The sequence below is a fragment of the Microtus ochrogaster genome, chromosome X, assembly GCF_000317375.1.
Source record: "Microtus ochrogaster isolate Prairie Vole_2 chromosome X, MicOch1.0, whole genome shotgun sequence".
NCBI classification, from domain to species: Eukaryota; Metazoa; Chordata; class Mammalia; order Rodentia; family Cricetidae; genus Microtus; species Microtus ochrogaster.
Genome location: NC_022026.1, coordinates 49,798,171 through 49,821,551, shown reverse-complemented (window position 1 = coordinate 49,821,551; position 23,381 = coordinate 49,798,171). Strand labels below are relative to the sequence as shown.

Below are 23,381 nucleotides of genomic sequence, written 5' to 3'. Positions count from 1 at the left end.
CTTCCCAAGATGGCCTTGAATTCAACAATCCTCCTGCCTCGGCACTCCCAAGTGCTGAGATGTACAGGCACGAGCCACCATGCCCAACAAAAGGTTCTTCTTAGCATTTGTTTTTCTCATAGTTGGCTTCAGAGAGTCCTCCCCGAAAAGCTGGAATTGACATCTCAACACAGGAAGCAAATCCTGACCCTGGACCAGAAAGAACTACATGTACTAGGCCATGCCTTTTAGTTTTAGAACTTCAAGATATGTTTTACTGTGGCATATCTTCTGTTGGTATCATACAGTTGAAGTGGGGTCCACCAAATGCAAGCAAATTGGCAGTCACACACAGAACGGAGAGCCTTCCAGTGGGGGCTCACAAGGCACTCCATTTTAAGGACAGCTCTTTATATTGGTTCTTTTCTGGCTCTGACATGCTCGGCTCCTACCCCTCCCTACTGAACGCCAAGCAGACTTTTCATAATACCATGAGTCATTACATGTTCATGAAAGGACTGTGTGAAAATAAAGATAAGAGTTTTGGTGGAAGACACAAGCTGCAAAACTGTAGATACAGTTGCATATAAATACGGTTTTGTGCTGCCTTCCATCCATCCTGTGCCCTGTATCTCTCCATCTCCTGGAGGTGAGTAGGGTGACTGGGCTGCACTCTTGGGCACCCCTCAACACACTACTGTGGAGAACCAGCTCCATAACGGTGTTGCTTTAGTGCTTGACAACTCCCTGCCTTCTTGTCCGTTTACTTGCCGCATATTGAAAAAACTCTAATGAATCCATAATGGACAGAAAGAGAAAAGGTACTAAAGAATAACACTAAGGAGCCATCTTTGAGCTTCGGTTTTACCCTTGGGTTTGCCTTTGTGTGCGTGCATGAGTAATAGCTTCATGGAGTTTCTCAGACAATCCCATACTTCCTGGACAGCGGCTAACTGTTAGCATGCAGGGAGTCCCTACCCCTGCCCCAGTGATCCTGGCTGCCTTTGGATTGCAAGGCTTGTGTGTAATGGTCTTTGGAAAGGGGACTTTCAGAGATGGGATTTAAGCATTGGCTTGTTATTAGAAACTTTTTTCCACTCAAGGGAGTTTGCACCTGAATTATAACAGCAGAGGAGTGCTTTTGTACCCACGATTTGAGCAGGATTCCACAGTCACAAAGAGAACAGATACATTCGTCATTTGGGAACTGGATTTCCCTGGACTCAATCCCAGTGATTGTCTTTGTCTTGGCATATTAAAAGGAAAGTGTTACTTACTCTACTAATTGAAATCATATGGTACTTATCTGTTGTGATGCTGTATTGCTGGATCCTGTGGAGCTAGAAGCACATGTATATGAAACCCCCACTGTAGACAAGATGCCCTCCCTCCCTACCCTGGGTTCACCAAAATTTGCTTTGTGCTCTTGACAAGAACTAAAGGGAGATGGATTAATATTGCTAAATATTAAAAGGAATAGATTTTCTGATTTTTAAAATTGAGTTTTATTTTAATTAAAAAATTTTTTTTTTTTTTGCATTATACGGGTTTGGTCTGCATGGGTGTGCACCATGTACATGCAGTGCCCATGGAGGCCCGAAGAGTGCATCAGATCCCCGGAACTGGAGCTGACAGTTGTAAACTGCTAAAAGGATGCTGGGAATTAAACCTGGGTCCTCTTCAAGAGGAGGATGTGCTCTTAACCACTGAGCCAACTCTTCAGTCCTGGTTTTATTTTTAAAGATGTATTTATTATTTTTATTTATGCTTACATGAATTTATATGCACCATGTTTATGCAGAAGCCCTCAGACTCCAGAGGACATTGGATCCCCTGGAACTGAAGTTACAGGTGTTTGTGACCCACATGATGTAGATGCTAGAAACCAAACCTGGGTCTATCTGCAAGAGCAGTTAGGTGCTCTTAATCACTAACCCATCTCTCTAGACCCTAAATTAGATTTAAAGTGGAGTTCAGGCTGTAGGCAAGAGAGACAAAAAGTGATACCAATGTGAAAATTGCTGCATTTTGAAGCATATCCAAAGCGTTGGCCTGTTTGTGGAGTATTCAGCTCCGTGTGGTCCTCTGTGTACATATCTACTGCCATTCCAAGTAGGGGCTTCTGGGTCAGGGAACAAGCACACCTGATCACCATGGAGGCCCTGGCTGGGAAATGTTTAGGGACTTACACAAAAGGCAAAAGGAAATGGAGGACCAAGTTAGAGAACAGAACTTGAGAGTCTGTTCCTTCTGAAGTCACACAGTGAACTGAGGCTTCCAGCTGGTCTCTTAGGAACTATGCCTTGTGCCAGCCACGGCAGCACAATGCCCAGGTGCTTCATTGGGCATGTCCTGGACAAACCATCTTCCTTATGCTTCTCAGGAGGGTGAGAAGCTGCCAGGCTGAGAAAGAGGCCTTAAGAAAGGCGGAGATCCTGAGTCCTCTGCCACAATCAGGCATAAGCATGACCTTTGCTACCTCCCAGGTGCATGAGAGCCCCTGTTTTATTTGTGCATGGGGGGGGCTGCTTTGCAGCTGAGCTTCAGCTATATATGATGTCGATGCACATGTGTAGTTTACATAGCAGCATTATGTGCTTAAATCAAGAGAAAAGAGAAAGGGAGAGGAAGTAGCATTAAAAGATGTTTAATACTGTTTCTAAGTATGGAAACAGGAACCAGAGTTTTTAACCCAATAAAGGACATTTAATTTTCACTAATAGAATTCCTGCTACGTCAGGGTCAGTGGTTCTCAAACTGGGGCATGTATCAGAGTCCCACGGAGGGTGTATCCCCTCAGAGGCTGCTGGGCATCATCCCCAGGGTTTCTGATTGAGAAGGTCTGGGGCCAAGGCCTGGGAATATGCCCAATTGACAAGTTTTCAGGCTTTGCCAGTTAACTAGCCAGTGTAGCTTCTAGCAGAGAGAGAAGCGCCACAGTACCCTCCATCTCTGGAACCCCTGTGGGACCTGACTGAATGGGGAGGAGCGTGCCTTACCCTCTGGATTTCTGATTGTGGTCCACAAAGGCAAAGGATGTAAGGTTCACCATCCCCCAGAAGATGAGCATAATACAAATTTCACTGGGACCCCTATTGCTGGGACCCATGGAAGTCAGTGCACTGGAAGTTTTCTTGAAGCATTGAAGAAAAAAGGCAGAGTGTGCATTCATTTTGTTCTGTAAGTGCATTTAGCAAATAGTGTTTCTTAGTGTCTGGTGACTTGGACTTTCTGGTAAATCAGGATGTCAGGCATGAAGGCAGCACTTTCTTTGGCTCCCAAAGGAGAAATTACAAGGTTCTGAAATCTGCAAGGCTTTCTCCAGAAGGCAGCATTTCTGCTTTAAAGCCCACGCTATTCATTTGATGTCTCCGCTTTGTGATTGTTTATTAGTTTCTTTGTTTTAGGAGCGTGAACAAAGCTAAGATGGGCAGTAGCCCCTTGCTGGTACTATATTTCCAGACTCCCTCTTTTCCCCATTGATGATAACTGAAGTTTTCCTTGCTTTTGTTTGCCTCTCCCTAATGTGTTAATGGGAGTAAAGCTTTATTCCAGCCTCTGCCAAATGAAGGGAGGGGCAAAGAGATTGGCAGGCATGCTTCCAGCAGTATGGATGGAGAATGAGGCTCCCAGAGCTTCCAGGTTCCCTTCTGACTTTTCAATATAATCCCCAAACTGTTTCTTCATCAAATTTGACCTTCTAGCAGAAGAACATCAAACATATTTTTTTTTTAAAAAAAAAACTTCCTTGATATTTCCTTGAAATCATAAAATACTATTTGTTTGAGTACTTAGTGGTAGAAGAGTGGCTTATTATTTGGGGTTTTCATTTTTTCATCCAATATAGAAAGCCTTGTGGCACTAAATGAAAATGTCACCGTGTAAAATGCAAAGGCTTTCTGTCACAAACGTTTTTAAAAATTCATGAAGGTCTGAAGATTTGATTTATCTTTTCCTCTTTCTGTGATTTATTCATATTTAATGTTAGTTTCAACAATCACAACTTGAAGAACCTTTTCAAATAAAAAATGGCAAATGAGTTTCATTTGAAGAAAAAAACCAACCATACCAGTTTTTAATGACACAGTTTATTGTTCTTCCCATGTTCACGAGACAGAAAGTTTGTTTTTCCCAGTGGCTTCATTGTTGGGAATGTCAATTCACCTGGCTATTTGCGTGTGGCAACGGTTTCTCTCATGTCAGTGGACACTTCTCATTGGGCATTAATCATGTTTACAGGGGTGCAAGGGCAGAAAGAAGAGTGGGAACAGCTGTCACCTCTGGAACGGTTGAGTTGGCTTGTTCCTGTGTTTGATTTGGGTTCTGAACTGCTGGGTAGCCTGTGACCTCAGGGACATCTTTAAGCAGGGACAGTCTTTCCTAAGGATGATTCGTAAATAAGAATAATAGAATTAGCTTCAAATGAAGTAGAAGAGGAAGTCAGAGCAGACTCAAAGTGTTTGGCTTGGTTTTATTTTTTTAAACAAAACTGATCAATGGACATCGGGTCTGAGGTGTCAACATTTAGGTCTTGGAGGACTAACCAACTGGTAGGAATGGAGCTGAAGACCCTCCTTGCTTTTGTTTTATGAGATAGGTATATTCTTCCTAAAGGACAAGAAAGTTTTGCTCACACCCACAAGGTAAATTGGTTTCTTAGATGGTAAAAAGGACTTAATGAAGGCCCAATGGTTCTGAACAGTCTAGCTCCTGCCTGTCTGTCCACATTCCTATTCTCCCACCCATTCTCTGGCTCTCATCTCTGTATTCCTTCCCTTCATTTTTCCTACTTGTTCTCATTCTTCCACTGTGAGCTTATGTTAGAGCATCTGCACCGGGCCTCCATAAATTTTATCAACTTGTCATAAAATGAAGGAAACTGCACCAGGTTTTTTTTTTTCTGTTCAAAATAATAAGAGACCTGTAAAAAGTATCAAGAGAGGAAGATAATAGAAGGCACAAAGAGTCTTCAAAGAAAAAGCCCTTTTTTTCCTTCTTTACTCCTTTGTTTGTCACTGAGGACAAAATCCATTAATGTGTGGCAGCCAGTCCACAGAGCAATCTCAGTTCATGGCTGTGGTTTTCAGAACCAGGTCTGGGGGGTTTCCCACTGTGGTTTTGATTTTGTTCCTTTGCTCATAAAGAGAGTCATCCTGATGTGTAAATCATCTTGTTTCATCCTCAGACAATTGGGAAGAAGTTACCTCCAGCTACGTCAACTCCAGATCCATCAAAACCAGAAATGGACAGCAGGACAAAGGGTGAGTTTCCTTAATTACCAAAATTCTTTATATACCTCTGAAAGCTTTTGTGTATCCATCCATTTAAAAAAAAGCACACAAATGTGTCTCCTTAGACAGCCATGAGTATACTGGAAGGACAGGTTAAAATCAGAATTCTTCTGTTTTTCATGGGGGCAGTTTGATCCTTTCCTGCCACATCCATTGCAGCAACATGCAAAGTTAGAGTTTGTCCATATTTCTGCAGGTTAAGTGACCCAAGGACTCAGAAAGTGCGAACTAAAGCACATCAGAAATTGCTGGATCCTCATTAGCTAGGCCTAACCACTTAGCCATCATTACTCTCCTTTCACTTACTTAGGTGGAGGCTGTTCGTTCATTTCCCGGCTGCTCAGACCTGAAATAATCACATAAAAGCTATATAAATTAAAAACACTACTTGACCTTTTAGCTCAGGCTTTTTGTTAATTAACTGTTACATCTTAAATTAACCCATTCCTATTATTTTGTATTTTACCACGAGGCTCGTGGTTTGCCGGTAAGGTTTTGGGGCTTCTGTTTCCTTTGGCAGCTATTCTCTCTTTCTATCTCTGTTTGAATTTTGAACAGGCAGTCTCCTACTACACACTTATGCTGGACTCCTCAACACGTCTTTTTAAAAACTATTTTGATTTCTAACTATGTATATGCATGTGTTTCTGCTTTGGGATATATGCACGCAAATGCAGGTACCTGCAGAGAGCAGAGGCATCTGAGTTCTGGGAACTGGAGTAATAGTCACTTATGAACCACCTGGTATGGGGATGCTGGAACTTGAACTCCAGTCCTCTGCAAGAGCAGTACACACTCTTAACCATTTAGCCATCTCTCCAGCCCCACATCTATTCTTGAATGTCTTCAAGTGTTCCTATGGTATCTTCAGGCAAGAGACTCAAGTCTTTTGGACGGACTAGGCTAGTAGATGGGAAGAGATTAGTTTCATTTTAGATTGATGCTATCCAATAGGTCAATCACATGAACCGTGTATACAATTTAAAAATTTCTGATGACCACATTAAAAATTGGAAGCTAATTTTAATGTATTTAGGTCAATATATATATATACACACACATACATATATACATACATACTTATATATAACCTTATATATAACCAGTTATTTATATGTATATATAAAACTTTTTCAATATGTAATCTCTATAAAACTATTAGTAAGATGTTGTGCTTTTCTTCAGTGTTTTGTCTTCACAGTGTTCTATGTGGTTTGCAGGTATTGTGTATCTCAGTTTAGAGTAGCAGCCACATTTTCGAGTGTTAATTAGTCACGTGTGCCCATGGGTGACCATGTTGGACAGTGTATTTTAAGAGGAATGTTGAAGCCCTTGACAGAAAACCACAGCTCTCACAGAGATAGTCTCTGCTGAGCCAAATATGAGTGGCCATGGCCTAGGAATATGCATTGAAGTTGCTCCGCATGACAGGTTCCAATACAGAAACAGTTGCCTGAGCCCTTTTATAGCCACAGAGCAAATGAAAGTCCTAAGTCAAGGCTTTCCCACAATACTTCAATGAAAACAGCAGGTAGGCAGGCTAGGTTTTAGATGTTCTCCGATGACATTCTTAGCTTTTGCATTCGTGGATGCTAGTGATCTGCTAAGTGTATTTTACAAAGGTTTTGCCTTTGAAATTTCCCCGATACAGAGGTAGATAGTACATAGTTATTAAGAGAAATGAAGATAGCCCAAGATAATTTTGATTCTCAAAGATCTATACTGTTCTGTCTTTTCACAGTCAAAATTTGAAACAGTAGGTCAGCCTTGTAGAGTCTTCAACATATATGTGACTTTTTTTCTGGGAACTTCAGTTTATAGGGCCAGCGATGGCTCCTTGATCTAGGAGATGTACACAGTTGCAGATGACGGCTCCCTTAGGCATGTGGTAGAATGCCGGCCCTCCACTATGCCTTGTTCAGTCATATAAATATCAGTAAGCCCCATCCATGTACCTGACTCTCCAGAAGCATTATGGTCAGAGAATTGGCTATTCACAAAGCAGGGATTTAACAGAGACTAGATGGAGTGTTTTGTCCTAAGAGTCCTAGGAGGACCGGATGTTATTAGCTACCAACATGACCCCAGACAAATTACTTGCTTTGATTTCTCTGGTCTTTATTCTCATGGTTTGCTTTATGTATGCAGTCAGAGTGTTGCACTAGACAAAGAAAAGCCCTTAGGTTTCTCCCAGCATCTTCATCCTCTCAGTCAGTCCTAAAAGCGTTAGGACCCATTGTGGAAGGTTTTTCCACTCCAAAGCATTGAGCAGCCTGAGAGACAAAAGGAAGACAGTTCTGTGAGAGTGCGCATTATTATTGGAAATCGATGTTAATATGCCTGTCAGTGGGCATCGGGCCTGGAGGGATTTGCTGTTTACTCTTGGGCATTTTCCATGGATCTGAGGATAAGAATTTTCACAGCTGAATTTTACTGTACACATTCTCCATCTGGCCTTCCTTGCCAAGAGAAAATTTCAGGGTAATTGCTCTCCCATGATTGCCATTTAGTAGAACCCCAGGCCATTAGAATTCCTCCAACTTTTGAATCAGTTCCCTGTTTCTGGATGTTGATGCCATATCTGTGTTCAGGTAGGTTACAGAGTGCTGAGCAGCCTTTGGAAATGACCCTGGGCTTACTATCCAGGCAGCTTCATTGCTTCTTCCTTCTGGCCTGAAATAGAAACCATGGCAAAGGATGCCCAGCAGCACAGAGGAGAGCTGCTTCTTCCTGCCAGCTGTCTCCTCAGCACACTAAACCACAAGCTCACATCAGGATCCAGAGTTATGATGACTCAAAAATACTCATGTGAGTTGGTATGTTTTGAGTGATCCAGATTTATTTAAGCAGGGAACATTCTCCCCACCCCACCCCCAAACAAAAGGCTTTTATGATACTGAAATTCATCAGCAACTCATGCTGAGGAACAGATTGCCATAATTTTCATAACAAGAGGAAAACTATCTAAATATTCATAACAAAGTACCCCGAGGTGCCTTCAGTTTATCACATCTGGTGTCTCCCTTTTTCTTATAACAATTGGTGCAGATTTGTGATCTCTGCAGGGTAGAAACTTGGCCTAAAAGACAGACCTCTTTAGCATTAGCATCTTTCTGAACTATTAGTTCAAACTTCCAGATTCAGAAGGCACTAGATCAGTGTTTCTCAACCTGTGTCAAATGACCCTTTCACAGGGGTCAGATATCAGATATCTGCATAGCAGATATTTATAGTATGATTCAGAACAGTAGCAAAATTACAGTTATGAAGTAGCAACAAAATAATTTTATAGTTGGGGTAACCATAACATGAAGAAATGTATTAAAGGGTCACAGCATTAGGAAGGCTGAGAACCACTGCTCTATATGTATAAGTAGATTTGGAAAGTAAAACTGCCTGGCAGACTTTGTACAAGGTGCGATCAGGTATCTGAATAAAGTATGATAGGAGGTGGAAGAGGGATACAGGCTAAGTCTTGCCTGTTATACCTCACTCAGTAACTGGACATGTGCCCCACCTCTGAGATCACTATTGTCATTGACTTGCCACTTAGAAATTGTCTGTGGTAGAGACATATAGTAAGTACCTCATTGTCATCGTTAGATCATTGATCCTTCCAGGTTTAAGACAGATACTATATTTGATTTTTCCATGATGCAGCCTAGAACAGTGTCATCGACTCACTGGGTATATAGCGAGTGGAGACTGAGTAAATAGAGCCTTTTAAAGGACTCATGACATTGTGGGGGTTTTGCTCACGCATTCTGGGCCCAGGGATTTGGACACATCCCATATGAAACACATCTCCTCCTTACTCATTGATGTCTCCATTGCTCAGTCTCCCCAAAGTTTTCTCTCTTCCTAGAAACCACTCCATTAATCTGCTCTCTAGATTCACAGTGAGGGCCTTCCTGTGATGGGAGCCAGCTATCTAAGCTGTTTAAAGTCAGCCTTTCAACTTCGGTCCTCTTGGAGAGGACAGACTTCCTATTTTCCTATGGCTAGCCTTTCTCCCAGTCTCCAGGCATTTCATCCGAGCAGGAAAGAACTGCCCATGAGAGTAGTAGCACTTGGGCCTTACCCTGAGGTACGACAGAAAGCTTTTGCTTCTCAGGTTGCATTTTATTCTTTTGAAACAATGCTTCTCTTTTAAACATGAGAGCAAAAGGTGTTATAATTAATACTTGTGACATGATTGGAAAGTCAAACTCCCAGCAGTGTCTAAGATCAAAGGCAAGTGAACCATCAGTTTCTTCCTAAGGGGAGCTGGTGGGTTGGAATTGACAAACACGCTTTTCATTTCCATGTCTGACTTTAAGTGTAGACTAAGGTGGTACTTACATGTGGGCCAGATCATTCTCTGTTGTGGGGACTTTCCTATAGGCATCACAGAGAATTTAGCAGCCCCCCTGGCCTCTGTTCAATAGATTCCAGTCACACCTTTTTCTCTCCAGTTGTGGCTATCAAAAATGTCCAAAGGTATTGCCAATGTCCCTTGGAAAGCTGTCTTTGTCTGTTCTGTATTCTGTTGCTATAGTAGAATACCACAGACTGAGCAGTTTATAAATGACAGAAGTGTATTTGCCTCATGGTTCTGGAGGCTGGGGGACGAAAGATACAGGATACTGGTGAGAAGTATCCCATGGGCCAGAAAGAATAAGAGGCTGGGGATATGAGTTGGTGGAGTATTTGTCTACTATGCACAAGAGGCTGGGTTCAATTCTCGGCAGCACTCAAAATGACATGGTGATGCATGGTTGTGTAATCACAGCACTCTAGAAGTGAAGACAGGAAGGTCAGGAGTTCAAGACCATCCTCAGCTGCACGAGTTTGAGGTCAACCAGGAATATGTGAGATTCTGTTCCAAACAAAACAAACCAGGCTGTCAAGAGGGCTCAGTGGCTAAGAATGCCTGCTTTGCAAGTATGAGGACCTGACTCTGTTTGTTTGTGGTTTTTTGAGACAGGGTTTCTCTGTGTAACAGCTCTAGCTGTCCCGGAACTTGCTTTGTAGACCAAGCTGGCCTCAAATTCACAGAGATTCTCCTGCCTCTAACTCCCAAGTGCTGGGACTAAAGGTGTGTGCTACCACCACCCGGCAGGACCTGAGTTTAACTCTCCAGAACCTGCATATTAAGTCAGTCATGGCTGCACATGCCTGTTACTTCAGTGTTGGGGAGTGAAGACAGGAAAGACCTGGGAGTGTAAAAGTTCAGATAGTTTTTGGCCAGCCAGCCTACCCAAAATAGTGAGCTTATGACTTGCTGAGAGAACCTATCCTAAGGCAATAAGGCAAAGACAATAGGAGACAATACCAACATCCTGTTCTAATCTCCATATGCATGTCTGTGGGCACACACATACACACACATACTTCCCCCTCATACTGCACGCATATACACATACAAAGAAAAGATTGAACTCATAATCTTTAGCCCCTTTTATAATCATTAATTCATTTCTGAGAGTAGAGTGCTTATTACTTAAAAGCCCCACATTAAGAACCATCTCTTGACATTCTTGCATTAGTGATTAATTTGACGAATACGCGGACTTTATAGGACACATTTCCGCAGCACAGCAGAGTCCCCAGTTTTGAACTACTGATGTACTTGTAATAAGCTCTATTAGGGTGATTTTGCAAAAACCCTGCTCCTAGATGCATAATTGACTCATTTATTGACTTTATAATAAGCCCAGTATATGTTTGACCCCTCCTGCTACCCCTGAAAGCTCAAAATATGACCCACACAGAGCTGGAGGTCTTGTCTGAATATAGTGTGTAGCACAACCAGCCCCAGTACCACTACCGCACTGGTACATCCTCCCTGTCCCTGCTTTTGCCGGGCTCTTCTCTAGCACTGCATCTTAGCTAATAGACATCACTAGACAGTGCTTCTCACAGTGTGTTTCAGGACCAGTAGCAGCAAAAGCACAGCCTGGAAACCTTGTCAGAACTGCCAATCTGCAGGGCCTGCCCCCAAGTCAGAAACTCTGCTGGTGGAGTCCACTGATTGGTTTCTTCAAGCGCTATTTCTGAGGTTAATGTCCACTCAAGTATGAGAACCTCAGACTGAGACCAGGGTACTTTTAGCTTCCCTGATAATGGGGATGAGCAGAGCTCTTCTTTAGTAGAAAGATTCCTCAAATCCCAAGAAAGGGATCTAAGTAGCTGTAGGAGCAGATGTCCTGCTTTGACCATGGCAAATGGCTGTAAACTCCCCCAAGTCCTAGAGCGCTGTGTAAACTCCACTGCCATTTTACCCTGGAGAGGCGGGCCTCTGTGTCTCCGACATTGGAGGTTACTTCCCTGTTTTTGACATTCACGTGTTTTGAGCTGGCTGTGACTCTCCCTTCTCTGCAGTCAGTGTGTCAACAACTAGACTTAGGCATGTTTCGTTTCTTCCACTTTATTGTAAGCTCCCTGACAGGCAGATACTAGCCATATTTACCTACGTCTGTTGTCCTCAGAGCATGATAGCATACTACCCCTACATGAAATCCCAGAGTATTAAAAGTTCAGAAAATAAAAAGGTTTTAGTGCTTGTAGGGTAATAAAACTAAGCGTGGGCTGACATATACCTGTGTGTTATTTATTCCCTCACTTGGAGCAATAGGTCATCCATTTGCTGCAGAATTTTAATGAATGGGCATAGCATAAGACCCAAATAGTGAATATTAATTACACCTAATATGGCATATGAAGCATATTTATTTGAAAATTTGAATAATTCTGTACTCAGGAGTTCTGCCTAAAATTATAAATTAGTAGTGTCTTAGATAATACATACCAACTGAAGGGAAGAGTATCTGATTATAATGTTAGGGAAACTCAACATTACCGAGTTGACATTCTGAGTGTGCATGCATTCGTGTGTATGTGTACGTGCACAAGGACACAGATGTGCTTGTTTTTGTACATCTGGCCGTCAAAGGACAACACTCAATGTTCTACTTTACTTTGTTTTTAGAGACATGGTTTCAGTGAACCTAAAGCTTGCCATTTCAGCTAGACTGGCTGGCCAGAGAGCTCCAGGATTTGCCTGTCTCCCCGACCTTCCCTAACCCTAGCCATCACTGGGTTTTCAGGCAGGTGCATGGCAGCTTTTCCAGGAGTGCTGTTTGTTTGGTTTTGGTCCTAATCTTACACAGCAGGCATCTTTCTCACTGAACATTCCTCCAGCACAATATACTCTTTCTTTTATAATGTCTCAAGGGAAACTAAAACTCTGATTTTAGACATGGCAAAATACTTTCCACTGCTACCTAAAGCGCTGGTGAGTGTTCATTCTACCAGAGTCTGAGCACATGGGCTCCTAATCTTCAGAGGTTGAAAGTGAGCCCAGAGAGTATTCTGGATTTAAAATTATATCCTCACATGTATGTGTTCAGGTTGCAAAAATGTTTATTTTGTTTGTTCTATTCTTATTTTATTTTTTTAAGCAGAAAGATATTTTTTTGCTTGTTTGTTTTAAGGTGTTTTCTTTCTTTTACCCCATTATAAAACCAGATGAAGGGAGTCATGGAATGTGATCATGTGAATTCACTTCCTTTAATGGTCTGCTTTTAATAACATGTAAATTTCCCAAAGTCTAGAGATTGAAATAATGTTTTGGGGAGAGGGACAATGAATCATGCTTGAAGTTCTTGGTGATTCTTACTTGAGCAAGTTTCTTAAGAATTTGAAAGCTGACCATGCGTGTCAGTACACATCTGCAAGCCCAGCACTTCGGAGCCTATTAGGAGACTCACCACAAAGTTCAAGATCAGCTTGGACTCTATGATGAGTTTGAGGCCTTGCATACATTACATGAGATCCTGTCTCAAAAGCAAACAAGGCCAGCCTGATAGCTCAGTTGGTAAAGGCACTTGCCACCTAGCCTGAAGACATAAGTTCCATCCCTCAAGATCACTGGGTGGACGAAGAGAACCAACTCTCACACTCTGGGCTCCACACTTCCACACTCAGTACTGTGTATATACATGCACACACACTATTACACACACACTCACACAATCACACACATAGACACGAATGTATGGATGGATGCATAAATGTAATAAAATTTTAAAAGTTCAAAACTGAAAGCAGGTAATTAAAGCAGTGTGAGAAGCTCTTGATCTGGAAGTAATGAGGTCAGAGCCCGTGCCCCTTCCCACGCCAGATTCATTTGCTCTGCCCTTTTAAATGTATCGTGTGCTTCGTTTTGTTCCATTTCTGGAAAGAAAGAATCATGGTTTCTTATCAGATTGTTTAAAGACTAAGGCAAAAAGCCTTAAGGAGAAAGTTAGCAATTTAGACTTAGGCTAGCTGATTTATTAACATAGTTTAACCACTCAAAGGAAAAGCAACAAAGCCATCTCGTTTGCTATATAAATTGTGCCTTTATTTCTTTCTGTACATGTGTATTTTCCTTCTGACTTGATTTCAGTCTAATTAAATCCATCAAATTAATGAACTGATAGGAATTGCCTGCCTGTAAAAATTTATTTTAGTCCCTTTTTATCTGTTTGCTACTCATTTAAAACTTAGATTTTCTTCCCATGTCCAAAAGGATTTAGAATTATCCTCATCTTTTAAAGCATATCAAATACCCCTTGTTTTTGAACATTTTTTACACGCATATCGTCTTTCCATTCTGTGAAACACAGTAGCAGTATCTGCCACCATTGATTGATGTGCATATTTGTCTTGTTTTGTCATTTTCCTCCCCTCCCCTTTCTCAAAGCATTAGATTATCACTTCCATGTCAGGACAGGAAGGTCTACTTGGTCTTACTTGTATATCATAGGCCCTATCTCCAGAACTGGTTGACAGTATCTCTTGGATGGTTGTGGGTCAGAAAATATTCAAATTGAAATATGAAACAATGTACAGTAAAATTAACATCACACTTTTGAATTTAATAGTGATTTTGTATATAAATATATTTATTTTTGAATGAATATCTTAAAACCATTGAAACCCAAACCAATGTATTTTTATTTTATGATACAGTTCAGTTAAATCACTAAAATGCTTCATAAGTAAAGATAAAATTCTTATTTTAAAATACATCATGAGAGGGGTTGGAGAGATGGCTCAGCGACTAAGAGCACTGGTTACTCTTCCAGAGAACCCAGGTGCAGTTCGCAGCACCCACATGGCAGCTCACAACTGTTTGTAAGCCCTGTTCCAGGAAATCTGACACCCTCACACAGACATATATGCAGGGAAAGCACAAATGTACTTATAACACAAATAAATACATTTTAAACACATCATGATACAGTGTGAGTCTATGACTGCCATATTTGCTCAGAAGTGGCTGTGGCTGGAGTGTTGAACTGTCATTGCTGGAAAGGACATAGGTCTAGCCCAGGATGGCAAAATGGATATCCTCAGAACAGCAGTGATATACTTTTGAGGTCCTAAATAGAAGCTGGAACAACTCAATTCTCTGATCAGAGCAGAGCAGAGCTGTTTTGAGTTGTTTAAATGTTGAGATTTGGAATGCATTTAAATGGGTTAAAGATGTTCTGCTGATGTTAACTAAGCTAACCTTTCTCCTCCTTTGGTGGTCCCTTATTTTATTATACCTGATGGCGCTGTGGCCATCCACAGCTACCATGTGACTGCTTCAGGTCATGCACTCCACAAAATCCAGCTGGGACTGAGTCCAGTTCCAAGTATCCCAACTTCTGACCCAGAATCTTCTACTTGTGGTCCCTTGAGTGTTACAGTACCTGTTAGGTGTCACTCAAGGTCCAATCATCAGGAAAGACACAAGAACTCTGTGTCAGTTCTGGGGATGCACATAGTGGTAAAGCCAATGGCAGAAGCCTACTTTGTAGATTGTTATAGACAGTAGCTACAGCTACAGTTACTTCTTGTCTAAAAGTAATGCTTTCAAGATAATTCTGTGTCTAATGCCTCGTAATATCAAACAGCATAACTGCATAGCAGAAATGTTCTAAAACTAGATTATGACAAGATTCGCACAAGTGTAGAAATATTTAAGCACATTAAACTATATTGTTGAAATGAGTGATTTTTTTCTTTTATCTAACATTTTTATGCAATATGTTTTGATCATATTCTTTCCCATCTCCCAACTCCTCCCAGGTCCTCCCCACCCCCCTAGCCACCCAACTTCCCTTTCTTTCTCTCTTCAAAACCAAAGCAAAACCTTGGGGTCTGCTTTGTCTTGTAAACTGCTCTTGGACATGTGACCTGCCCTGGAATGTGGTTGACATTCCCAGTGCTGTGTCATTGGAGAAAACTGATTTTGCCTTTGCCAGTGGGTATCATTTTCAGCTTCTTGGTTAGGGATGGGACCCTGTGGCCACTTCCCCCTCTCAGTTCTGGGACCCTGGCTGTCTTGAACCTGCCCTACACTTGCTACCAGTCTCTGTGAGTTTATATGTGTGTCAGCCTTGTGTCTTGTGTAAGACACTGTTTCCTTGGAGTCATCCATCACCTTAGGCTCTTATACTCTTTCTTCTCTTCTTCTGCATAGATCCCTGAGCCTTGAGGAAAGGGGTTTAATAATGACATCCCATTTAAGACTGAGTGATCCAAAGTCTCTTGCTCTTTGTACATTGTCTAGTTTGTGTGTCTCTGTACTGATAATCATCTACTGTGACCCCAATCTCTCATCCCCCTATTTAATCCTCCTCTTCTAGTTTCGCCTTTATCACGGTAGAATGCTAAATTCTATTGCCCCTCCTTCAAACTTAGACTTATTAAAACCTGATCTTATTAAATCTAAGACACACATGCCCTTCGTAGCTTACAGGGATCCTGTAAGTATCAAATAAAATATCCTTGTGAAATAATTTAAAGGCTCATGAGCTCTTTCTTAGCAATAATTCCATTATGGTGATTATGGTGTACTTCTATAGACTGTGCCCTGAAATAGGAAGGTGAGAGATGAAGAGAAGAGAAATGACATAAAAAGATTCTTTTAATAGGGTATGATGGTGAGGAGGCATATTATAGTAAGAGGATGTTGAGAAGATAACTTGTGTGAAGTTTCTCCATGTTAATAAGCTTCCTACTGGATTACAAAATAGTGGGAAACAATTAATTTGCTAAAGCTGCAGCACAAGAGACTCAGAGAAAAGGGCACTGTGAAGCTGGTGAATTTGAAGGGAGGCTCAACACCATCAGGACTCAGGATCAAATTCTTGCCTTTTCTCATACTGTTCAAACATGATCGCAACAGTACCAAACATTGTCTTGTCTTCCAGCAATGATAGAACAGTGTTAGTAGCCTTAAGGCCCAGTGGTAGAGTGTTCAGCTAGCATGCCCAGGCCCTGTGTACCACAAGGAAAGCCACCAAAGGCGGACAACTGTATGCCTTTCGTCTCTAGGGAAAAAAAAGATCTATCAATGGCATTCCTAACAGATCCCTTTTTTTCGGATTTCAGTGACTAGAAGATCACATCTTAACCCTAAACAAATCAGCAGCAAGGGGGAGTGAGATAACATTATTTGTCTATGGCCCTGTCACTCTGAACATGCCTGATCTTAGAAGCTAAGCAGAGTTGGTCCCAGTTACTATCTGGATGGAGGATTAACATTACTTTCCTGAAAAGGATATACCTGAGCAAATGAGGATTCTGCGAAGTAGAAATGGGATTGGGGGTGGCTGCTGGGAAGTTAATCCACAGTGGTTGATCACATTTTATTAACCTTTTCATGGAAAGACACAGAAACATGGCATGCTCTTTCTTTCTTTGTTGGTCATGAGTAACTGATATTCTTTTTAAAAAATGTCTCTGATTTCCATCCAGAGAGTTATTTGCCAAGTTGGGACTCTGTAGGGTAGTTCTTCAGTGATATTGTGTGTTCATGTTGGAAGTTTTGAGGTTAGGAAGTCATATTTCACTAGCAGAGTCAATTGGAAAATTGGTGAAGAACCGTCATTATTCAATTTAAAGATGTTTGACTTTTTCCCTCCCTTTAGAACATCTAACCAATTTGGACTTGGGGAAGTTTTTGCTATATCTAATTAAATGGAGATAAAACATTGATGATTCTTGTCAGTTTAGGAGTATGGTCTCAGTAGGATTTAGAATAGTTGCCTCTCAGCAGAGATCAATGAGCCAAAGCCATGAGAAAGCCCAGAGAACCCAAAGATGAAGGTTCATTCTATGCAGATGGGGATATAACTGCTATCTTCAAGCCACTGGACAGAAGCCAAGAACTTCTGCACAGAAGTAGAGTGATTCCCTCTCCCTGTCTTGCCATATCCACCCTAGAGCACAGTGTGTCTGCATTATGGATTGTCTGATCGCCTTTATTTTACATGTCACTCTCTTTGATGGATAGGCTGCTCACCAACATAAAACATTACATTTTGTGGTATAAAGTATACTGGCAACCATGTAATTGACACTCAGGTATATGGCTGTAGGTTATGATTAGCTGCAGGAAGTAGCCTTAGGAAATATCTGAGGATAGGAATAGCGGTGCAATTTTAGGACTCTACTGTAGACTACAGTAAATGTCTGCTCTAGAAGATACTAACTTCTTTGAGTTTTTCTTTCTACTTTCTGTCCTAAGTCTTGAAAGCCTGGTTTGCCAAGTCCTCATTTCCCAAATCCCCTACAAAGGTTTTCGCTATTTTTATATGGTGCTTTTTGATAACACTAACTTCATATCAGATATAGTTTCAAAGCATAAAACTCATTAATATGTGAACTGATTTTGAATAGCCAAAGTATTTTTTTTCCTCTTCAGCAAGGACTGTGTATTTTCTTGCCCAATAACAGCCCCATCAAAATCAAGCAGGTTTGTGCAAAAAGACCATGAGGTATACATGAATAAGTTCACCCATCCTACATAGAGGTGCATAAAAATGTTTTGACAGTATTTGTTGGCCGCTCATAGTTGACTTTTTATATGCAAATGCATTGGTGATTATCTCTTTTATTTTTTGTTTTTATTGCTTTATAAATAATACCATTCAAAATTTCCACTTCCTCCCCTCCTCCCATTTCCCTCCTGCTCCACCACTCACCTATCCCCCTCCCCCTCCAGTCCTAAGAGAGGGCAGGGTACTCTGCTCTGTGGGAAGTCCAAGGCCCTCCCACCTCCATCCAGGCCTAGGAAGGTGAGCATCCTAATAGACTAGGATTCCAAAAAGCCAGTACATGCAGTAGACAAATCCCAGTGCCATTTTCATTGGCTTCTCAGTCATCCCCCATTGTCAGCCACATTCAGAGAGTCCAGTTTGATCCTGTGCTTGTTCATTCCCAGTCCAGCTGGGTTTGATGAGCTCCCATTAGCTCAGGCACACTGTCTTCAGTGGGTGAACCAACCCCTCATGGTCCTGACTTCCTTGCTCATATTCTCCCTCCTTCTGCTCTTCTACTGGACCTTGGGAGCTCAGTCCTAATATATAGGGTAATGAGGTAATTTTTCATTGTTTTATTCACTGTGTTGGTTTTATAACAGATTTTAAAAAAAGGCCCCCTTTTTCTCATTTTGTAATCTGTACAGTAAGGCAATGAGGAAAAAATTCAAATCCGCCTGTCTATATTCCTTCAGAAATTATCAGATGGTACACATCTTCTCTCTCAGGATGAAAGATGCCATGTGGCCTCTCTACCTGAGAAAAGCAAATTGGCCCATGGCATTCATGGTGTTCTGTGACTCGTGAGGGTAAAATGCAGAGACAAATATGCATGAGCCCACCAAAAGCTCTCTTAGGTAGCTTTCGGAGCAGAACCCCTTCTTTATCCTCAGTAATATCCTTTAAGCACCCCTTTTTCTGGAGGTTGTTGTGGCAGGGAACCTCTCCATCTGAGTCTGCTCATTGGATGACGCCCCTTAAAGGTTCTATTTTCTTCTTTCTTACAGCCAAGGATTACTGCAAAGTAATATTTCCATATGAGGCACAGAATGATGACGAATTGACAATCAAGGAAGGAGATATAGTGACTCTCATCAATAAGGTAAACAAAGATTCTCTCCCACTTTCTAAGCCGTAAAGTGCTTTGTAGTAGCTAGAGACAATAAGCATTCATTTTAGCCATTTTGTTTTGTTTTGAGACAGGGCCTTGTTAGATAGATAGCCCAAGCTGGTCTTGAACTCGCCACCCTTCTGCCTTAGTCTCCCAAGTGCTGGAATCATAGACATGTTCCATCATGCCTGGCTTGCTTTGTTTTATGGTCTCAAACATGTGAGAAATATTTGCATTTTTCTTTCTGCTCAGGTTATCCTAGAAAACAAGGCAACTTGAGAACCCAGTAGGTCTCTGTCTACCTCAGGGCCAGCTGCACACCTACATGACCCTGAAGAGGAGTCTGTTCTGGAAGGCAGCCTACTTAGCTGCAGCTTCTGCCCTCTACAGTGGCCAGGCTGAAAGCCCTGTGCCATCAGGAACCCAAGGAGGGGCTCTTAAAAGGCTGGTCATGTCTCACAAGCAGCAAAACCTTAAAGAATGTTTGCTATTCAGATCAAAGGCAGGGAGAGTGCCCGAATGAATTTTGCTTGTCTTGTTTGGGCTATAAAGGTTGGATGATTTTATTATCACTACAGCCAGAGCGGCGTGAAATGCTGGAGAGCTATAAAGTCTGCGTGAAGCAAAGCAGTTTGTGAAGGTCTTGACCACACAGCATTTCTCCTTTCATGTAATGCCACTCACCGCGCAGGTAGCTACAAGTCATATTAGTCAAGTGCTTCCTAGAACAAACAACATTCTTCTCTGAAGTATAAGGATTTTATGATGGTTGAGTGCAACAAGAAGCCAGGCAACCTTTAAGATGCAGAAAGTAGTTTTATTCTTGTGTCCAAGCGAGTGGCTGGAAACATGGTTATTTTCTACATGCCAGGATGACTTAGACATCTCCACAGTCACCTGAGCTCTTATGGGACAGGGAAGTATTGTCACTCTAAAAGATGCATGATCTCTCTCCTTCTGCTCCTGATTTGGACCTTGAGATTTCTGTCCGGTGCTCCATGTGGGTCTCTGTCTCTGTCTCCTTTCATCACCTGATGAAGGTTAATATTCAGGAGGATGCCTATATGTTTTTCTTTGGGTTCTCCTTATTTAGTTTCTCTAGGATCACTAATTAGGCTCAATGTCCTTTGTTTATGGCTAGAAACCAAATATGAGTGAGTACATCCCATGTTCCTCTTTTTGGGTCTGGCTTACCTCACTCAGGATAGAACACGAGCAAGGAACTCAGGACCATGAGGGCTGCACCCACACACTGAGAACATGGGGATGTTCTATCGGGAACCCACCAAGGCCAGCTGGCCTGGGTCTGAAAAAGCCTGGGATAAAACCAGACTCGCTGAACATAGTGGACAATGAGGACTACTGAGAACTCAAGATCAATGGCAATGGGTTTTTGATCCTACTGCACGTGCTGGCTTTGTGGGAGCCTAGGCAGTTTGGATGCTCACCTTACTAGACCTGGATGGAGGTGGGGGTTCCTTGGACTTCCCACAGGGCAGGGAACCCTGATTGCTCTTTGGGCTGATGAGGGAGGGGGAATTGATTGGGGAAGGGGGAGGGAAATGGGAAGCGGTGGTGGGGAAGAGACTGAAATCTTTAATAAATAAATAAATTAAAAAATAAAAAGAAAAAAGAAAAAAATAAAAGATGCATGATACAGGAAGGGGAACAGGGCTCTTACCAAGAAGCGGGGGGACTGCTATGGTGTTGCCTATTTCTACCTCTAGATGCTAGTGTAGGAAGGGCTCCAGATATTAAGTTACCAACTATCTAGTGATTGTTGGGTGGGTTTTTTGGGGGGGGTGGGGAGAGACTGTTGACCCTCTCATGGACTCAATGAGTGTAGAACAGCGCTACAACTATACAAACACCTTTCTGGAATAGTCAACTATTCCCTCCTCTGAGAATGTGTCCATCTTTTTTACCTGTGAGCTCTTCTCCCCCTACCTTAGTTCAGTGTGACTCCGTGGGTGTTGAATGTGGCAGGAGGAAAGAATAGGAAGGGAACAATGCTTTTCTTGCTCCTTTCTGCAAGAAGCGGTTCCCTTTTCTCCCTACCTTCCCCTCCTCCTAAGGAGGCAGCTCTCTTCTGCAAAGTGCATTTCCTATTTTTAATCAGACCTTTAGCCAAACAAGTGGGATAAGCAAGTTGTTAAATGGGTGCGAAGCATAATGCAAATGCTTTAATAATTAGCACTGATAATTGGTTTTTAGCCGTGCAGGGAAGGAATAGAGCACTTTCCCCTTATACTGACAGAATAGGGAATTAAGAAACTGCCATTCTTTGTAGTGGGGGATGGACTCACTGTCTTTATTTCTGTTTCGTTCCTGGGGGGGGGCAGCCTCTTTTTATTGAGACATGGTGTGTTAGTGACATTTGTGAAGATTTGAGAAAAAGAAATAGCACCATGATTTCTCTTTTACCTGGAGATGGCGATTTTCCCCTTTAAGAACCTACCCTCCAGTCCTTGCCACTTGAATACGTTCTGTGCCTAAGGAATACACACATTCGTTTCTTGGTTTTGTTCTGTATGTTGCAGTCTAGGATCCAGTCTCAGAAAAGGAATCTGATTTGGGGAAGGGAGAGCTTGGTCTGAAAAGCAACCTCAACAAGTCCCAGCCATTCAGTGGGTACCCATGAACAGAAGAATGTGACAGGCTACTTTTAAGAGTGCCCTCTGAGGGCTGCACCCCGTTTCTCTGGTTTCAAATGTCGAGACGCTTGGAAGTGGTTTGTGAATATAATATGATGCTGCCATTTCCCCTATACACATTTGTTCTCTAGGCCAAGAGTCCATATGCTATTTAGACAATTGGTCCCTAATTCTGCCCCCTCCCAAGCTTCCTTCCACTCAACTTCCTGAGCATGCAAATGAGCCCAGGCTTGCTTTACTGGCCTGATGAACACTCTGAGTCTCCTCCTTGGCTGCTGAGAAGTGCCCTGAGGTGGTGAACATGGAGGGGTGCTTTTTCCCGCCCCATCTACCCAACTGCTTCATCCTTAGCATCCCAGCATCTTCTTCTTGACACCCCACAACAATGTTTAATTTGTGATTCCTGTGCACCAACCAAAGTCTTCAATGACTTTCTTTTGTGGTAAAATCCATTCTGGGGATATGCTACTTCTTCCCTCAGACATTTTGGCTTTGGAATATGTAACTTTTCTGAGACACCTACCATATGTCCCCATTGGACTCGTATGTCCTCATGGGACTGACCTTGAGCATGCACATTCCTGTAGGGATGCTGACTACCCACTGAATTGTTTTCTTTAAAAATATATATTTAGTGTATAGATGCTTGTGTTTACACACATGTGCACGTGTTGTGTTCTTTTTTGCAATTTTGTTTCCTTTTATTTATTCATTTAAAAAAGAAAACAAACTTTTTATCATTATACATAGCAAGCCAAGTTCCCACTCCCTCTCCTCCTCCCATTCCCTCCACTTACCCTCCCCCCCAATCCAATCCTCAGAGAGGTAAGGCATATTGCTTTGGGAAAGGTCCAAGGCCCTCCCTACTATATCTAGGCTGAGCAAGGTATCCATCCAGAGAGAATGGGTTCCCAAAAAGCCAGTACAAGCAGTAGGGATAAATCCTGGTGCCACTGCCAGTGTTCCCTCAGTTTGCCACAGTCATGCAACTGTCACCCACATTCAGAGGGAATAGTTTGGTCCTATGCTTGTTCCTTCCCAGTCTGGCTGGAGTTTCTGAATGCCCATTAGGTCAGGTAGACTGTTTCAGTGGGTGAACCCATCATGGTCTTGACTTCTTTGCTCATATTCTCATTCCTCCCATTCTTCAACTGGACTTTGGGAGCTCAGCCCAGTGCTCCGATGCAGGTCTCTGCCTCTGTTTCCATCAGTTGCTGGATGAAGTTTCTATAGTGATATTTAAGATCACTATTTAAGATCATGTTTATCTTACCGATATTATGAGCTTGTCATTTTATTTATATTATTTTATATGATCTGCTGAGAAAGCAGGACTCTTACTATCCTCTACTGAGACAGACTTCATTTTCATTGTCATAAAATCTCTGCCAACCTTGACCTTGAGAGTGGCGTGTTAAGATAATGAGTCCTGTAGGCTTCCAGCTCAGGGAAGCCAAGGTTGGAGTTCCAGCATCACGGTTTCTGGTGATGTATCTTTGGGCAT

At 42.1% G+C, this 23,381-nt stretch overlaps 1 protein-coding gene across 13 annotated transcripts in view; it reads left to right on the top strand.

Annotated features, from left to right (window-relative positions):
* Nucleotides 1-23,381, top strand: part of Sh3kbp1 (SH3 domain containing kinase binding protein 1) — a 337,374-nt gene that overhangs the window by 224,063 nt on the left and 89,930 nt on the right. For all 13 annotated transcript variants that reach the window (XM_026784803.1, XM_026784804.1, XM_005358802.3 and 10 more), the window contains 2 exons: nt 5,165-5,240; nt 19,120-19,214. In XM_026784803.1, coding sequence (XP_026640604.1) covers nt 5,165-5,240; nt 19,120-19,214 — 171 coding nt within the window. The remainder of the gene's footprint in view (nt 1-5,164; nt 5,241-19,119; nt 19,215-23,381) is intronic.